Source organism: Bufo gargarizans, chromosome 5, assembly GCF_014858855.1.
Source record: "Bufo gargarizans isolate SCDJY-AF-19 chromosome 5, ASM1485885v1, whole genome shotgun sequence".
In the NCBI taxonomy this organism is placed as follows: domain Eukaryota; kingdom Metazoa; phylum Chordata; class Amphibia; order Anura; family Bufonidae; genus Bufo; species Bufo gargarizans.
The window spans coordinates 201,921,437-201,941,816 of NC_058084.1; the positions used below are offsets into that span (position 1 = coordinate 201,921,437).

At 44.0% G+C, this 20,380-nt stretch overlaps 1 protein-coding gene across 1 annotated transcript in view; it reads left to right on the forward strand.

Annotated features, from left to right (window-relative positions):
* Window positions 1–20,380, forward strand: part of CPNE4 (copine 4) — a 479,073-nt gene that overhangs the window by 306,959 nt on the left and 151,734 nt on the right. The window contains exon 9 of the mRNA XM_044295448.1: window positions 1,678–1,767. Coding sequence (XP_044151383.1) covers window positions 1,678–1,767 — 90 coding nt within the window. The remainder of the gene's footprint in view (window positions 1–1,677; window positions 1,768–20,380) is intronic.

The following is a 20,380-nucleotide window of genomic DNA, read 5'->3' on the forward strand; positions in this document are numbered from 1 at the left end:
CTTACACTGACCGAATCAAACTACATTTTGATGAACAAGATCATACAGTCCCCATGCATTTTGCATATTGTCAGCAGCACATGCCCTGTGATCAGATGTGATCAGCCGATAAATGAGCATTTGCCATGTTTGCATGGGCCAATAATTGGAAATGAGAGTTCTTATGAACGCATTTTCAGAGGATTATCTTTAAAATTAGTAAAAATAAAATGGAATCTGCTCTCCAGAGTATGGAGATGCCAATCCAGTTTAAATTATAATTGATGAAGGCAGTCAGCAAAATACCTACAGTATGAGCATAATATCAGCACAACCAGTGGCTAACAGTGTATGGATTAAGGGATTCTTATTCATAGCCACTAATCGCTTCTTAAAAAAATAGGGATCCTCCAAATGGCTGCCATTTAAAGAATGCTAAACTCCTTGAGATGAATCAATTGAAGCTACAACATTATTAATCCTGCGGGAATGAGGAGAGAAAGGTGGCAACGCCCCCCCCCCCCCCAACTTGGCCAGACAGAAGACTACTTACCTACTTCCCGCTCCCTACTCCTTCTTCTCCCAGCCTCTGATGCTCCACTGGGCTTCCTTGCTGAAAACATCCGGTTTGAGGCCGTATGCAGCCAATCACTGGCCGAGATGGTGACCGGATCTGCTTGTGCCATGTGAACAGATCAGTTTTTATGATATTTTTTTTTTTACAGTTTTTATGATTTTATTTCAATCTCACCACTTTTAAAAAAAAGTGCCAGACGAGCCAGAGGAGTAGGTATGCGCTGAATCTATCAAATGCATGCAAACTGGATTAAAATCTCTAAACAAAAGTATTAATTTTAAAGATTGCCAAATTTATCAATGAAGCGTTACTGACTTACCGACTGATGATAATTCTCTCCCATTTCTTACACTGGTGGGAAACAAGAAGGAAGGTGTTATTCAATGGCACAGAGCATTAGTGGGCTCACAGCCCACCACCTAAAAACTGCAACCCATGTGTATTAGGGGCTCTGAGCTTTATTTTGTTTTTGTTTTTTTTGTGGTCTTATTTCCTCCACCTAAATGCTACAATTCTAGCTGGCTGCAGACACCTCTAGGGCAGCTCTCTGCATATTAGATACAACTGAGGGCTCACAGCCCAGCACCAAGCTTTTTTTTTTTAGTTTTTTTCTTTCAGTTGTGTGCCCCCTATAAAGATATATAGTGCAGTTTCTTGGACCACAATTTTCACATATTAGAAAGAAATGGCATTCCACAGCACTCACTGGAGCAGTGTGCCCTCTTCAAATAGCTGAAGGGCAGAGGGTGCTGTAGGTTGTTCCCCACAATGACTCCTTGATTAATTATCCTGTGGGTCATCAATATAGGGTCCTGGAAAATCTCTTTAAATATGCTGCAAAATTCACACCAAAAACTACGCTATGTGACTCTGTCCTAGCAGAAGTTTCACCTAGAAAGCCTTCTTCCTAGAGAGACAACAAAAGGACCCAGAGCACCTTGTAGCTCTTGGTAGGCACCCTTTGACCAACAAAAACAATCTTCTTCTTGTATTATATATTACTACAGTATGATTTGCACCAAACTCTGTTTGCACGGTGAGGTAATGGATTGAGAATCATTAATTGCAATTAAATTCATCAAGTGACAAGCTTTCTTCATCTTATTCTGATTTCAATATAGGTTGTCATGAACAATTTGAATCCGGCCTGGAAAACATTTAAGGTCTCTGTGAACTCGCTTTGCAGCGGTGATCATGAACGCAAGCTAAAGGTACAGCTATAATGTATTCTTTTGTACTTATTTGGGTGTCAAATGTGACCTTCATCCCATGATTTAATTGATCCAAACAATAATTTAGCATAACTCCCAACTATCCCGTCCTAGCTCCCATAGGCTAGTAGTAGTATAAAATGCCACCGCCACTTGTCACCATATGAATTAAAGACTTTGCGTTTTAGACCTTCTTTCTTAAGGTCCCTGTATACATTAGTGTACAGTCTAATGTGTATGGGGAGCTCCCGTCTGTCGCCCAGCAGATGGTGACAGGGGAGAGAAGGATCAGGCAAAGTGAATATTTTTACCCATTCCTTTTGTTCGCCATGGAGATAAGTTGCGACCAGAAGTGTCTGGCAGCGGTTTTCTCCCCTCTACAAATTAAAAACACAAACACGTTCAGCTGAGCCAAATGTGTATGTGTATTAAGGAGTTGGGAGACATAGTTCGGCCAACAGCTTTTGAAATGTATATCCACCTTCATACACATTTTCTGCTCTTTAAATGCGTACATAAAACACCACAACATTTAAGTGTTTTTATTTGGTTTTAACAACCATTTTGGTGTTTTTTTAATTTTAATTGCATGTTTACATTTTTCATGGTATTTTGAAAGTCCTAAAGAGAAGCTTATGGAAAAGAAATGGCAGGAAACAAAATTCTATATATGAGGCACAATTATTATTTTTTTTTTATCAAAACGTGCCACTGGCCAAAAAAAAATGAAATAAGCAAAATGTAGATGTTAAAATATTTTGCTATATACTTAAAAGCAAATTTGTATATAGTATTTTTTGGGAATAAAAAAGAGCAAATGATGCTGAAAGAAATAAAATTGCTACCAAAGACATGGGTAAATTCAATGTACAGTATGTGAAACTTGCCTTAGGGTGTTGTCACACATAGCATTTTTAGAAAAAGCTTTAGGTACAGAGATTTTTGCAGGCATTTCCCCATAGACTTCTCTACAGAAAAAACAAAACAAACGTCAATTATTTGTGATCAAATAAATAGCACCAAAAAGTTTGTAAAAAAGGATAAAGCAAGCCAAAGCATGAAGGAAGCCTTAGGGCTGTTTTTCATGCATATTTGTTGCCCAACAAATATCCTATCTTGGTGTGGTTTCCAAGTGGAAAATTCAGGGCGAATCCAGGGCATCCAAAGTGAATTATTGCACCATAAATGTGAGGGAAAATCTGCAATGTGAACATTAGAGATCTAAAGGCTATCACTCCGTAAACAAAAGTGCTCCTGTGCCAGCTTACTAAACAAATGCATTTAAAGGGAACATGCTACCATGAAAATGTTAATTAATCTGCAGGCAGCATATCATAGAGCAGGAGGAGCTGAGCAGATTGGTATATAGTGTTATGGAAAAGTTTCATTATAACTTGTATTTCATTCATTTAAATTCTTATTCTGAGCTTTGAAGTCAAGGGGCTGTCCTATTAGTTATTAGTGTAGTACCCCAGAGGGCTACTGCAAAATCGTTAATTTCACTTTAGGTTCAGAGACTGGCAGAATTGTGCCTAATTTATAATGAAGCATTCTGGAGTTTATGGAGTCTATTGAAAAGGAATTATCTGAAGGGATATATATACCGTATATATATATATATAGAGAGAGAGAGAGAGAGATACATATATGTATCTATATATATATATATATATATATATAGATAGATAGATAGATAGATATATACATACAATACAGACCAAAAGTTTGGGCACACCTTCTCATTCAAAGAGTTTTCTTTATTTTCATGACTATGAAAATTGTAGATTCACACTGAAGGCATCAAAACTATGAATTAACACATGTGGAATTATATACATAACAAAAAAGTGTGAAACAACTTCAAAGTACCCACCTTTTGCTTTGATTACTGCTTTGCACACTCTTGGCATTCTCTTGATGAGGTTCAAGAGGTAGTCACCTGAAATGGTCTTCCAACAGTCTTGAAGGAGTTCCCAGAGATGCTTAGCACTTGTTGGCCCTTTTGCCTTCACTCTGCGGTCCAGCTCACCCCAAACCATCTCAATTGGGTTCAGGTCCGGTGACTGTGGAGGCCAGGTCATCTGGCGCAGCACCCCATCACTCTCCTTCATGGAGGTGTGTTTGGGGTCATTGTCTTGTTGAAAAATAAATGATGGTCCAACTAAACGCAAACCGGATGGAATAGCATGCCGCTGCAAGATGCTGTGGTAGCCATGCTGGTTCAGTATGCCTTCAATTTTTAATAAATTCCCAACAGTGTCACCAGTAAAGCACCCCCACACCATCACACCTCCTCCTCCATGCTTCACGGTGGGAACCAGGCATGTAGAGTCCATCCGTTCACCTTTTCTGCATCGCACAAAGACACGGTTGGAACCAAAGATCTCAAATTTGGACTCATCAGACCAAAGCACAGATTTCCACTGGTCTAATGTCCATTCCTTGTGTTCTTTAGCCCAAACAAGTCTCTTCTGCTTGTTGCCTGTCCTTAGCAGTGGTTTCCTAGAATATATTCTACCATGAAGGCCTGATTCACACAGTCTCCTCTTAACAGTTGTTCTAGAAATGTGTCTGCTGCTAGAACTCTGTGTGGCATTGACCTGGTCTCTAATCTGAGCTGCTGTTAACCTGCGATTTCTGAGGCTGGTGACTCAGATGAACGTATCCTCCGCAGCAGAGGTGACTCTTGGTCTTCCTTTCCTGGGGCGGTCCGCATGTGAGCCAGTTTCTTTGTAGCGCTTGATGGTTTTTGCGACTGCACTTGGGGACACTTTAAAAGTTTTCCCAATTTTTCGGACTGACCTTCATTTCTTAAAGTAATGATGGCCACTCGTTTTTCTTTACTTAACTGCTTTTTTATTGCCATAATACAAATTCTAACAGTCTATTCAGTAGGACTATCAGCTGTGTATCCACCTGACTTCTCCACAACGCAACTGATGGTCCCAAGAAATCCCACTTATTAAACCTGACAGGGCACACCTGTGAAGTGAAAACCATTTCAGATGACTACCTCTTGAAGCTCATCAAGAGAATGCCAAGAGTGTGCAAAGCAGTAATCAAAGCAAAAGGTGGCTACTTTGAAGAACCTAGAATATGACATATTTTCAGTTGTTTCACACTTTTTTTGTTATGTATATAATTCCACATGTGTTAATTTATAGTTTTGATATCTTCAGTGTGAATCTACAATTTTCAAAGTCATGAAAATAAAGATAACTCTTTGAATGAGAAGGTGTGTCCAAACTTTTGGTCTGTACTGTATATATACACACTAAACAAAAATATAAACGCAACACTTTCGGTTTTGCTCTGATTTTGCATGAGCTGAACTCAAATATCTGAAACATTTTCTACATACCCAAAAGACCCATTACTCTCAAATACTGTTCACAAATCTGTCTAAATTTATGTTAGTGAGCACTTCTCCTTTGCCGAGATAATCCATCCAACCTCACAGGTGATTAGACAGCATGAATACTGCACAGGTGTGCCTTAGACTGCCCACAATAAAAGGACACTCTGAAATGTGCCGTTTGATCACACAGCACAATGCCACAGATGTCACAGCGCTTGAGGGAGCGTGCAATTGGCATGTTGACTGCAGGAATGTCTACCAGAGCTGTTGCCCTTGCAATGAATGTTCATTTTTCTACCATAAGCCGTCTCCAAAGGCATTTCAGAGAATTTGGCAGTACATCCAACCGGCCTCACAACTGCAGACCATGTGTAACCACACCAGCCAAAGACCTCCACATCCAGCATATTCACCTCCATGATAGTCTGAGACCAGCCACCCGGACAGCTGCATAACCAAAGAATTTCTGCACAAACTGTCAGAAACCGTCTCAGGGAAGCTCATCTGCATGTTTGTCATTCTCATCTGGGTCTGGACCTGACTGCAGTTTGTCGTCGTTTAGTGGGAAAATGCTCACATTCAATGGCGTCTGGCACATTGGAGAGACATTCTGTTCACGGATGAGTCCCGGTTTTCACTGTTTAGGGCAGATGGCAGACAGAGTGTGTGGCGTCTTGAGGGTGAGCAATTTCTGACATCAACATTGTGGATCGAGTGGCCCATAGTGGCGGTGAAGTTTTGGTATGGGTAAGCGTATGTTATGGACAACGAACACAGGTGCATTTTATTGATGGCATTTTGAATGCACAGAGATACCGTGACGAGATCCTGAGGCCCATTGTTGTGCCATTCATCCATGACCATCACCTCATGTAGCAGCATGATAATGCACAGCCCCATATTGAAAGGATCTGTACACAAGTCCTGGAAGCTGAAAACAGTTCTTGCATGGCCAGCATACTCACTGGACATGTCACCCATTGAGCATGTTTGGGATGCTCTGGATCGGCGTATACGACAGTGCGTTCCAGTTCATGCCAATATTCAGCAACTTTGCACAGCTATTAAAGAGGAGAGGACCAACATTCCACAGCCCCCCTTCCAATAAGGCTAAACTGTGAACATTTCAGAGTGGACTTTTATTGTGGGCAGTCTAAGGCACACCTCTGCAATATTCATGCTGTCTAATCAGCACCTTGATATGCCACACCTGTGAGGTGGGATGGATTATCTCAGCAAAGGAGAAGTGCTCACTAACACAGATTTGGACAGATTTGTGAACAATATTTGAGAGAAATGGGTCTTTTGTGTATGTAGAAAATGTTTCAGATCTTAGCTTCCATTTCCGCTTTCTTCTGTGCAGCCTCAGCTTCCATTTCCGCTTTCTTCTGTGCAGCCTCAGCTTCCGTTTCCGCTTTCTTCTGTGCAGCCTCAGCTTCCATTTCCGCTTCCCTCTGTGCAGCCTCAGCTTTTATTTCTGCTTTCTTCTGGGTGAAAACTGCCTGGATTTTAGAAGCTTCTGCATCAGCGCAGGCTTTGATGAGTCGTTGGCTTTGATGAGTCGCAGGCTTTGATGAGTTGAGAGTAGATGTTGATCTTAAGGATTTGGAAGTTCGTGTGGAGCGCTTAGAAGTTGTGGAGAGATGGGATCTAGATTCATGGATTTTACATCCGTTTTTGTCCTTGTTTGTATTACTAGATCGTCTCTTTCAAGATTGAGCTCAATCAACTCCTGCAATTATTTTAAGGATTTTTTTGTGTTGTACCGCTTTAAGAGATCAGCATATTTAGCAGACAGTCTTTGGTAGTTCTCATAGGCAGCATTCAACTGCTTAACAGCGCCCTCTAGGTGCAATACCTTATGAGTTGGTTGAGACAGAGCTGACATGCATTCAATAGTTTTAGACCATGAGTGGCTGATGTTCTGCAACAGTTCTTCTTTGTCAGCCTCATAGTTCTCTTGGACTTTCCAGGTTGGCTTCACTAAACGTTTTTGTTTTATGTGGCCTTGAGGATCTGACTCCTGATCTGTTGGAAGTTCAGGTTCTTTCTGTGTATTAGGTTCCTCAGATTGTACATTGCCTTGCTGGTGCATTGTGATGGCAAGCAGAGGGTTAAATCACAAGGTATGTGTTTGCATAGAAATGTATCAATCTTCTGGCTCTGGGAGAGGGCTTCCTAGGCAACCAGTGGGAGGGGGAGTCAGAGAGAAGTTTAGCAATGGCTGCTGCACAGTTTAGTTTTGATTGCATACAGAGCTTAGGATGACTTGCAGGCAGAATGCATGTGACAATACAGTCTAGGAGCTGATTATATAACAGTTCCATGAACAGTTTCTTCAATAATCTGTGCAGAAAACTGATTAATCTTATGTTGAGATTTACTTTCTAGCTGGAGTATACCGGCTTATACATATATTCTGCTATATTCCAGTGTCCATATACATCTCACTATACATGCATAGCTAGCAGGATCCCTTGAAAGATATTTTGCAGATCTTGTAAGATCCCTTCTCAGATTTTTTGACTGTTCTGCCTCTCCAGTCTAAGCATTACAATGTGATCTCTGAACTTACAGTTCTGCTGAGATGGTGATAACCATAATCTTAGGTGAATGGGCGGACAGTGACTCGATCCAAATGACACCTTGTAGATCGTGAAGACGTTTATTCCAAACTGTGCAGATCATACACCGATGAACAGATGGATAGGTCAAAAAATCATGCTGTGAGCAGCTAACAGAGCAAGTAGCTGAGATAAGGGGTGAAGCCAGAATGAAGAAGAGGGGAGGAGACAAGAGAGAGAGCAGAAGCTAGTGGAAGAGAGAAGGGACACACATGAAGAAAAGGCAAATCATGCATGTGTAACATGATACATAATGTTCAACTACAGTTGCAAGAAAAAGTATGTGAACTCTTTGGAATGATATGGATTTCTGCACAAATTGGTCATAAAATGTGATCTGATCTTCATCTAAGTCACAACAATAGACAATCACAGTCTGCTTCAACTAATAGCACACAAATAATTAAATGTTACCATGTTTTTATTGAACACACCATGTAAACATTCACAGTGTAGGTGGAAAAAGTATGTGAATCCTTGGACTTAATAACTGGTTGAACCTCCTTTGGCAGCAATAACTTCAACCAAACGTTTCCTGTAGTTGCAGATCAGACGTGCACAACGGTCAGGAGTAATCCTTGACCATTCCTCTTTACAGAGCTGTTTCAGTTCAGCAGTATTCTTGGGATGTCTGGTGTGAATCGCTTTCTTGAGGTCATGCCACAGCATCTCAATCGGGCCTGGGCCACTCCAGAAGGTGTATTTTCTTCTGTTTAAGCCATTCTGTTGTTGATTTACTTCTATGCTTTGGGTCATTGTCCTGTTGCAACACCCATCTTCTGTTGAGCTTCAGCTGGTGGACAGATGGCCTTAAGTTCTCCTGCAAAATGTCTTGATAAACTTGGGAATTAATTTTTCCTTAGATGATAGCAATCCGTGCAGGCCCTGATGCAAAGCAGCCCCAAACCATGATGCCCCCACCACCATACTTCACAGTTGGGATGAGGTTTTGATGTTGGTGTGTTGTGCCTCTTTTTCTCCACACATAGTGTTGTGTGTTTCTTCCAAACAACTCAAGTTTGGTTTTATCTGTCCACAGAATATTTTGCCAGTACTGCTGTGGAACATCCAGGTGCTCTTGTGCAAACTAAACGTGCAGCAGTGGTTTTTTTTTTTTGGACAGCAGTGGCTTCCTCTGTGGTATCCTACCATGAAATCCATTCTTGTTCAGTGTTTTACGTATCGTAGATTCGCTAACAGGGATGTTAGCATATGCCAGAGACTTTTGTAAGTCTTTAACTGACACTCTAAGATTCTTCTTCACCTCATTGAGCAGTCTGCGCTGTGCTCTTGCAGTCATCTTTACAGGATGGCTACTCCTAGGGAGAGTAGCAGCAATGCTGAAATTTCTCCATTTATAGACAATTTGTCTTACCGTGGACTGATGAACAGCAAGGCTTTTGGAGATACTTTTATAACCCTTTCCAGCTTTATGCAAGTCAACAATTCTTAATCTTAGGTCTTCTGAGAGCTCTTTTGTACAAGGCATCATTCACATCAGGCAATGCTTCTTGTGAAAAGCAAACCCAGAACTGGTGTGTGTTTTTTATAGGGCAGCGGTAACCAACACCTCCAATCTCATCTCATTGATTGGACTCCAGTTGGCTGACACCTCACTCCAATTAGCTCTTGGAGATGTCATTAGTCTAGGGGTTCACATACTTTTTCCATCTGCACTGTGAATATTTACATGGGGTGTTCAATAAAAACATGGTAACATTTATTTATTTGTGTGTTATTAGTTTAAGCAGACTGTGATTGTCTATTGTTGTGACTTAGATGAAGATCAGATCACATATTATGACCAATTTGTGCAGAAATCCATATAATTACAAAGGGTTCACAAACTTTTTCTTGCAACTGTATATTTGTATATTATAAAATTGCATATTTTAGGTTTATATTAATTTACTTCTTAATATGAAATATATGACTCATCTCTCTTTTGAATGAGAGTAATCCCATAATAAAGCAAGGAATCAAAATGCTCATGGCTTTCGTGCAGCCTATAATCCGACACTGGCAATTCAGTATTTTTGCCATGGACAGAATTATTGCTGGGCTCAGAAAAATATTTTTGCTGGGCGGCTTTCCTTCAAATTCTTCCTGTCCAGCTATGCTTTATACAAATATAAATGGAAATAGGGAGGGAGCAGTCAACCAAGTTTAGCTGGGTCGATGCTGGAGGGGAGCCGCCCTCGGTGCCTGTAGCTATGGGTGGCAGCAATCAGCCATTATCATCAGGGGTCATTGTGATAAGGGAACCCATATCTATGGCATCCATAATAGGTCATAATGGACACCATGGATTTGAACTCCCTCAGACACAGCCTGAAGAAAGGCACCAAAATTGGGCCTGAAACATTGCAATAAATGTTAGAAATGTACCACTGGTGTTGAAATTTGAATGAATAAAAACTGAACTTTTGAATATCACTCCTTTGGCGTGCTATCTCAAACTCAATAGGAACGATCCTAATGGACACATAACCTGGCGTCAAAGCATCAGAAGGCCACATTGTAATTGATGCCATCCATGAAGAATTTTCTGTAAAATTACATAAATTATGGTCTGTTTTATATTCAGATACTGCCTTATGTAAATAGCATCACAGCTCATATCATAATTTTCTGCAAATATTTAATTCAGTTTTATATTGGCCAAGCCAGACATATTCAATGTGGAATTTCCTATTTAGGGCTACTTTTACACTAGCAAAAATGCTTCCATTATTGTTATACAACCATCTGCATCCGTTATGAACGGATCCGGTTGTATTATACGGGTATATAACATAGCCAAGATGTATCCTTCATGAACTCTATTGAAAGTCAATGGGGACCGGATTTGTTTGCTGTTGTGTCGGATTGTGTCAAAGAAAATTGATCCGTCCCCATTGACTTGCATTGCTGCGGTTTGCTCTCTGGTACGAGGATGGAACGGAATGCATTTTGGAGCATTCCGGTTTGTTTAGTTACATTTTGTCCCTATTGACAATGAATAGGGACAAAACAGAATAGTTTTTTTCCGGTATTGCGAACCTATGACGGATCTCAATACCGGAAAATATTAACGCTAGTGTGAAAGTAGCCTTATCCTGGAAGTTATAATTATCTCTTCTCCAAGAAAAGTGTCCTTAATGATCAATGATATGTGGGTCAGAAGCAATCCATTCTATAAACTATCTGTTCTGTGTGTAAAGTAAAGTTTGCTTACTAGGGAAGACAAGTCATGATATCTTACTCATGAAACAATGGGACCAGTAAGCAAAAATAAACAAGGGAGCACCATAGACATATTTTCCTATTTAATTTTAAGTTCTGTCTACACTGGGACTTTTTGTAGTACTATTGATTAGTAACTAGAGTTGAGCGGACACCTGGATGTTCGGGTTCGAGAAGTTCGGCCGAACTTCCCGAAAATGTTCGGGTTCGGGATCCGAACCCGATCCGAACTTCGTCCCGAACCCGAACCCCATTTAAGTCAATGGGGACCCGAACTTTTCGGCACTAAAAAGGCTGTAAAACAGCCCAGGAAAGGGCTAGAGGGCTGCAAAAGGCAGCAACATGTAGGTAAATCCCGTGCAAACAAATGTGGATAGGGAAATGAATTAAAATAAAAATTAAATAAATAAAAATTAACCAAAATCAATTGGAGAGAGGTCCCATAGCAGAGAATCTGGCTTCACGTCACCCACCACTGGAACAGTCCATTCTCAGATATTTAGGCCCCGGCACCCAGGCAGAGGAGAGAGGTCCCGTAACAGAGAATCTGGCTTCATGTCAGCAGAGAATCAGTCTTCATGTCATAGCAGAGAATCAGGCTTCACGTCAGCCACCAATGCAACAGTCCATTGTCAGATATTTAGGCCCAGCACCCAGGCAGAGGAGAGAGGTCCCGTAACAGACAATCTGGCTTCATGTCAGCAGAGAATCAGTCTTCATATCATAGCAGAGAATCAGGCTTCACGTCACCCACCAATGCAACAGTCCATTTTCATAAATTTAAGCCCAGCACCCAGGCAGAGGAGAGAGGTCCCGTAACAGACAATCTGGCTTCATGTCAGCAGAGAATCAGTCTTCATGTCATAGCAGAGAATCAGGCTTCACGTCACCCACCACTGCAACAGTCCATTTTCATAAATTTAGGCCCAGCACCCAGGCAGAGGAGAGAGGTCCCGTAACAGACAATCTGGCTTCATGTCAGCAGAGAATCAGTCTTCATATCATAGCAGAGAATCAGGCTTCACGTCAGCCACCAATGCAACAGTCCATTGTCAGATATTTAGGCCCAGCACCCAGGCAGAGGAGAGAGGTCCCGTAACAGACAATCTGGCTTCATGTCGGCAGAGAATCAGTCTTCATATCATAGCAGAGAATCAGGCTTCACGTCACCCACCAATGCAACAGTCCATTTTCATAAATTTTGACCCAGCACCCAGGCAGAGGAGATAGGTCCCGTAACAGACAATCAGGCTTCATGTCAGCAGAGAATCAGTCTTCATGTCATAGCAGAGAATCAGGCTTCACGTCACCCACAACTGTAACAGTCAATTTTCATAAATTTAGGCCCAGCACCCAGAGGAGAGAGGTCCCGTAACAGACAATCTGGCTTCATGTCAGCAGAGAATCAGGCTTCATGTCAGCCACCAATGCAACAGTCCATTTTCATAAATTTAGGCCCAGCACCCAGGCAGAGGAGAGAGGTCCCGTAACAGACAATCTGGCTTCATGTCAGCAGAGAATCAGTCTTCATGTCATAGCAGAGAATCAGGCTTCACGTCACCCACCACTGCAACAGTCCATTTTCATAAATTTAGGCCCAGCACCCAGGCAGAGGAGAGAGGTCCCGTAACAGACAATCTGGCTTCATGTCAGCAGAGAATCAGTCTTCATGTCATAGCAGAGAATCAGGCTTCACGTCACCCACCACTGCAACAGTCCATTTTCATAAATTTAGGCCCAGCACCCAGGCAGAGGAGAGAGGTCCCGTAACAGACAATCTGGCTTCATGTCAGCAGAGAATCAGTCTTCATATCATAGCAGAGTATCAGGCTTCACGTCAGCCACCAATGCAACAGTCCATTGTCAGATATTTAGGCCCAGCACCCAGGCAGAGGAGAGAGGTCCCGTAACAGACAATCTGGCTTCATGTCAGCAGAGAATCAGTCTTCATATCATAGCAGAGAATCAGGCTTCACGTCACCCACCAATGCAACAGTCCATTTTCATAAATTTAAGCCCAGCACCCAGGCAGAGGAGAGAGGTCCCGTAACAGACAATCTGGCTTCATGTCAGCAGAGAATCAGTCTTCATGTCATAGCAGAGAATCAGGCTTCACGTCACCCACCACTGCAACAGTCCATTTTCATAAATTTAGGCCCAGCACCCAGGCAGAGGAGAGAGGTCCCATAACAGACAATCTGGCTTCATGTCAGCAGAGAATCAGTCTTCATATCATAGCAGAGAATCAGGCTTCACGTCAGCCACCAATGCAACAGTCCATTGTCAGATATTTAGGCCCAGCACCCAGGCAGAGGAGAGAGGTCCCGTAACAGACAATCTGGCTTCATGTCGGCAGAGAATCAGTCTTCATATCATAGCAGAGAATCAGGCTTCACGTCACCCACCAATGCAACAGTCCATTTTCATAAATTTTGACCCAGCACCCAGGCAGAGGAGATAGGTCCCGTAACAGACAATCTGGCTTCATGTCAGCAGAGAATCAGTCTTCATGTCATAGCAGAGAATCAGGCTTCACGTCACCCACAACTGTAACAGTCAATTTTCATAAATTTAGGCCCAGCACCCAGAGGAGAGAGGTCCCGTAACAGACAATCTGGCTTCATGTCAGCAGAGAATCAGGCTTCATGTCAGCCACCAATGCAACAGTCAATTTTCATAAATTTAGGCCCAGCACCCAGGCAGAGGAGAGAGGTCCCGTAACAGACAATCTGGCTTCATGTCAGCAGAGAATCAGTCTTCATGTCATAGCAGAGAATCAGGCTTTACGTCACCCACCACTGTAACAGTCCATTTTCATAAATTTAGGCCCAGCACCCAGGCAGAGGAGAGAGGTCCCGTAACAGACAATCTGGCTTCATGTCAGCAGAGAATCAGTCTTCATGTCATAGCAGAGAATCAGGCTTCACGTCACCCACCACTGCAACAGTCCATTTTCATAAATTTAGGCCCAGCACCCAGGCAGAGGAGAGAGGTCCCGTAACAGACAATCTGGCTTCATGTCAGCAGAGAATCAGTCTTCATGTCATAGCAGAGAATCAGGCTTCACGTCACCCACCACTGCAACAGTCCATTTTCATAAATTTAGGCCCAGCACCCAGGCAGAGGAGAGAGGTCCCGTAACAGACAATCTGGCTTCATGTCAGCAGAGAATCAGTCTTCATATCATAGCAGAGTATCAGGCTTCACATCAGCCACCAATGCAACAGTCCATTGTCAGATATTTAGGCCCAGCACCCAGGCAGAGGAGAGAGGTCCCGTAACAGACAATCTGGCTTCATGTCAGCAGAGAATCAGTCTTCATATCATAGCAGAGAATCAGGCTTCACATCACCCACCAATGCAACAGTCCATTTTCATAAATTTAGGCCCAGCACCCAGGCAGAGGAGAGAGGTCCCGTAACAGACAATCTGGCTTCATGTCAGCAGAGAATCAGTCTTCATGTCATAGCAGAGAATCAGGCTTCACATCACCCACCAATGCAACAGTCCATTTTCATAAATGTAGGCCCAGCACTCAGGCAGAGGAGAGAGGTCCCGTAACAGACAATCTGGCTTCATGTCAGCAGAGAATCAGGCTTCACGTCAGCCACCAATGCAACAGTCCATTTTCATAAATTTAGGCCCAGCACCCAGGCAGAGGAGAGAGGTCCCGTAACAGACAATCTGGCTTCACGTCAGCAGAGAATCAGTCTTCATGTCATAGCAGAAAATCAGGCTTCACGTCACCCACCACTGTAACAGTCCATTTTCATAAATTTAGGCCCAGCACCCAGGCAGAGGAGAGAGGTCCCGTAACAGACAATCTGGCTTCATGTCAGCAGAGAATCAGTCTTTATGTCATAGCAGAGAATCAGGCTTCACGTCACCCACCACTGTAACAGTCCATTTTCATAAATTTAGGCCCAGCACCCAGGCAGAGGAGAGAGGTCCCGTAACAGACAATCTGGCTTCATGTCAGCAGAGAATCAGTCTTCATGTCATAGCAGAGAATCAGGCTTCACGTCAGCCACCAATGCAACATTCCATTGTCAGATATTTAGGCCCAGCACCCAGGCAGAGGAGAGAGGTCCCGTAACAGACAATCTGGCTTCATGTCAGCAGAGAATCAGTCTTCATGTCATAGCAGAGAATCAGGCTTCACGTCACCCACAACTGTAACAGTCCATTTTCATAAATTTAGGCCCAGCACCCAGAGGAGAGAGGTCCCGTAACAGACAATCTGGCTTCATGTCAGCAGAGAATCAGGCTTCATGTCAGCCACCAATGCAACAGTCCATTTTCATAAATTTAGGCCCAGCACCCAGGCAGAGGAGAGAGGTCCCGTAACAGACAATCTGGCTTCATGTCAGCAGAGAATCAGTCTTCATGTCATAGCAGAGAATCAGGCTTTACGTCACCCACCACTGTAACAGTCCATTTTCATAAATTTAGGCCCAGCACCCAGGCAGAGGAGAGAGGTCCTGTAACAGACAATCTGGCTTCATGTCAGCAGAGAATCAGTCTTCATGTCATAGCAGAGAATCAGGCTTCACGTCACCCACCACTGCAACAGTCCATTTTCATAAATTTAGGCCCAGCACCCAGGGAGAGGAGAGAGGTCCCGTAACAGACAATCTGGCTTCATGTCAGCAGAGAATCAGTCTTCATATCATAGCAAAGTATCAGGCTTCACATCAGCCACCAATGCAACAGTCCATTGTCAGATATTTAGGCCCAGCACCCAGGCAGAGGAGAGAGGTCCCGTAAAAGATAATCTGGCTTCATGTCAGCAGAGAATCAGGCTTCACGTCACCCACCACTGTAACAGTCCATTTTCATAAATTTAGGCCAAGCACTCAGGCAGAGGTGAGAGGTCCCGTAACAGACAATCTGGCTTCATGTCAGCAGAGAATCAGGCTTCACGTCAGCCACCAATGCAACAGTCCATTTTCATAAATTTAGCCCCAGCACCCAGGCAGAGGAGAGAGGTCCCGTAACAGACAATCTGGCTTCATGTCAGCAGAGAATCAGTCTTCATGTCATAGCAGAAAATCAGGCTTTACGTCACCCACCACTGTAACAGTCCATTTTCATAAATTTAGGCCCAGCACCCAGGAAGAGGAGAGAGGTCCCGTAACAGACAATCTGGCTTCATGTCAGCAGAGAATCAGTCTTCATGTCATAGCAGAGAATCAGGCTTCACGTCACCCACCACTGTAACAGTCCATTTTCATAAATTTAGGCCCAGCACCCAGGCAGAGGAGAGAGGTCCCGTAACAGACAATCTGGCTTCATGTCAGCAGAGAATCAGTCTTCATGTCATAGCAGAGAATCAGGCTTCACGTCACCCACCACTGTAACAGTCCATTTTCATAAATTTAGGCCCAGCACCCAGAGGAGAGAGGTCCTGTAACAGACAATCTGGCTTCATGTCAGCAGAGAATCAGGCTTCATATCAGCCACCAATGCAACAGTCCATTTTCATAAATTTAGGCCCAGCACCCAGGCAGAGGAGAGAGGTCCCGTAACAGTCAATCTGGCTTCATGTCAGCAGAGAATCAGTCTACATGTCATAGCAGAGAATCAGGCTTCACGTCACCCACCACTGTAACAGTCCATTTTCATAAATTTAGGCCCAGCACCCAGGCACAGGAGAGAGGTCCCGTAACAGACAATCTGACTTCATGTCAGCAGAGAATCAGTCTTCATGTCATAGCAGAGAATCAGGCTTCACGTCACCCACCACTGCAACAGTCAAATTTAATAAATTTAGGCCCAGCACTCAGGCAGAGGAGAGAGGTCCCGTAACAGACAATCTGGCTTCATGTCAGCAGAGAATCAGTCTTCATGTCATAGCAGAGAATCAGGCTTCACGTCACCCACCACTGTAACAGTCCATTTTCATAAATTTAGGCCCAGCACCCAGGCAGAGGAAAGAGGTCCCGTAACAGACAATCTGGCTTCATGTCAGCAGAGAATCAGTCTTCATGTCATAGCAGAGAATCAGGCTTTACGTCACCCACCACTGTAACACTCCATTTTCATAAATTTAGGCCCAGCACCCAGGCAGAGGAGAGAGGTCCCGTAACAGACAATCTGGCTTCATGTCAGCAGAGAATCAGTCTTCATGTCATAGCAGAGAATCAGGCTTCACGTCACCCACCACTGCAACAGTCCATTTTCATAAATTTAGGCCCAGCACCCAGGCAGAGGAGAGAGGTCCCGTAACAGACAATCTGGCTTCATGTCAGCAGAGAATCAGTCTTCATATCATAGCAGAGTATCAGGCTTCACATCAGCCACCAATGCAACAGTCCATTGTCAGATATTTAGGCCCAGCACCCAGGCAGCGGAGAGAGGTCCCGTAACAGACAATCTGGCTTCATGTCAGCAGAGAATCAGTCTTCATATCATAGCAGAGAATCAGGCTTCACATCACCCACCAATGCAACAGTCCATTTTCATAAATTTAGGCCCAGCACCCAGGCAGAGGAGAGAGGTCCCGTAACAGACAATCTGGCTTCATGTCAGCAGAGAATCAGTCTTCATGTCATAGCAGAGAATCAGGCTTCACGTCACCCACCACTGTAACAGTCCATTTTCATAAATGTAGGCCCAGCACTCAGGCAGAGGAGAGAGGTCCCGTAACAGACAATCTGGCTTCATGTCAGCAGAGAATCAGGCTTCACGTCACCCACCAATGCAACAGTCCATTTTCATAAATTTAGGCCCAGCACCCAGGCAGAGGAGAGAGGTCCCGTAACAGACAATCTGGCTTCACGTCAGCAGAGAATCAGTCTTCATGTCATAGCAGAAAATCAGGCTTCACGTCACCCACCACTGTAACAGTCCATTTTCATAAATTTAGGCCCAGCACCCAGGCAGAGGAGAGAGGTCCCGTAACAGACAATCTGGCTTCATGTCAGCAGAGAATCAGTCTTTATGTCATAGCAGAGAATCAGGCTTCACGTCACCCACCACTGTAACAGTCCATTTTCATAAATTTAGGCCCAGCACCCAGGCAGAGGAGAGAGGTCCCGTAACAGACAATCTGGCTTCATGTCAGCAGAGAATCAGTCTTCATGTCATAGCAGAGAATCAGGCTTCACGTCAGCCACCAATGCAACAGTCCATTGTCAGATATTTAGGCCCAGCACCCAGGCAGAGGAGAGAGGTCCCATAACAGACAATCTGGCTTCATGTCAGCAGAGAATCAGTCTTCATATCATAGCAGAGAATCAGGCTTCACGTCAGCCACCAATGCAACAGTCCATTGTCAGATATTTAGGCCCAGCACCCAGGCAGAGGAGAGAGATCCCGTAACAGACAATCTGGCTTCATGTCAGCAGAGAATCAGTCTTCATGTCATAGCAGAGAACCAGGCTTCAAGTCACCCACCACTGCAACAGTCCATTTTCATAAATTTAGGCCCAGCACCCAGGCAGAGGAGAGAGGTCCCGTAACAGACAATCTGGCTTCATGTCAGCAGAGAATTAGTCTGCATGTCATAGCAGAGAATCAGGCTTCACGTCACCCACCACTGTAACAGTCCATTTTCATAAATTTAGGCCCAGCACTCAGGCAGAGGAGAGAGGTCCCGTAACAGACAATCTGGCTTCATGTCAGCAGAGAATCAGGCTTCACGTCAGCCACCAATGCAACAGTCCATTTTCATAAATTTAGGCCCAGCACCCAGGCAGAGGAGAGAGGTCCCGTAACAGACAATCTGGCTTCATGTCAGCAGAGAATCAGTCTTCATGTCATAGCAGAAAATCAGGCTTCACGTCACCCACCTCTGTAACAGTCCATTTTCATAAATTTAGGCCCAGCACCCAGGCAGAGGAGAGAGGTCCCGTAACAGACAATCTGGCTTCATGTCAGCAGAGAATCAGTCTTCATGTCATAGCAGAGAATCAGGCTTCACGTCACCCACCACTGTAACAGTCCATTTTCATAAATTTAGGCCCAGCACCCAGGCAGAGGAGAGAGGTCCCGTAACAGACAATCTGGCTTCATGTCAGCAGAGAATCAGTCTTCATGTCATAGCAGAGAATCAGGCTTCATGTCAGCCACCAATGCAACAGTCCATTGTCAGATATTTAGGCCCAGCACCCAGGCAGAGGAGAGAGGTCCCGTAACAGACAATCTGGCTTCATGTCAGCAGAGAATCAGTCTTCATATCATAGCAGAGAATCAGGCTTCACGTCAGCCACCAATGCAACAGTCCATTGTCAGATATTTAGGCCCAGCACCCAGGCAGAGGAGAGAGGTCCCGTAACAGACAATCTGGCTTCATGTCAGCAGAGAATCAGTCTTCATGTCATAGCAGAGAATCAGGCTTCACGTCACCCACCACTGCAACAGTCCATTTTCATAAATTTAGGCCCAGCACCCAGGCAGAGGAGAGAGGTCCCGTAACAGACAATCTGGCTTCATGTCAGCAGAGAATCAGTCTTCATGTCATAGCAGAGAATCAGGCTTCACGTCACCCACCACTGTAACAGTCCTTTTTCATAAATTTAGGCCCAGCACCCAGGCAGAGGAGAGAATTCCCGTAACAGACAATCTGGCTTCATGTCAGCAGAGAATCAGTCTTCATGTCATAGCAGAGAATCAGGCTTCACGTCAGCCACCAATGCAACAGTCCATTGTCAGATATTTAGGCCCAGCACCCAGGCAGAGGAGAGAGGTCCCGTAACAGACAATCTGGCTTCATGTCAGCAGAGAATCAGTCTTCATATCATAGCAGAGAATCAGGCTTCACGTCAGCCACCAATGCAACAGTCCATTGTCAGATATTTAGGCCCAGCACCCAGGCAGAGGAGAGAGGTCCCGTAACAGACAATCTGGCTTCATGTCAGCAGAGAATCAGTCTTCATGTCATAGCAGAGAATCAGGCTTCACGTCACCCACCACTGCAACAGTCCATTTTCATAAATTTAGGCCCAGCACCCAGGCAGAGGAGAGAGGTCCCGTAACAGACAATCTGGCTTCATGTCAGCAGAGAATTAGTCTGCATGTCATAGCAGAGAATCAGGCTTCACGTCACCCAACATTGGAACAGTCCATTGGCATATATTTAGGCCCCGGCACCCAGACAGAGGAGAGGTTCATTCAACTTTGGGTAGCCTCGCAATATAATGGTAAAATGAAAATAAAAATAGGATTGAATGAGGAAGTTCCCTGGAGTACAATAATATATGGTTAAGGGGAGGTAGTTAATGTCTAATCTGGACAAGGGATGGACAGGTCCTGTGGGATCCATGCCTGGTTCATTTTTATGAACGTCAGCTTGTACACATTGGCTGTAGACAGGCGGCTGCGTTTGTCTGTAATGACGCCCCCTGCCGTGCTGAATACACGTTCAGACAAAACGCTGGCCGCCGGGCAGGCCAGCACCTCCAAG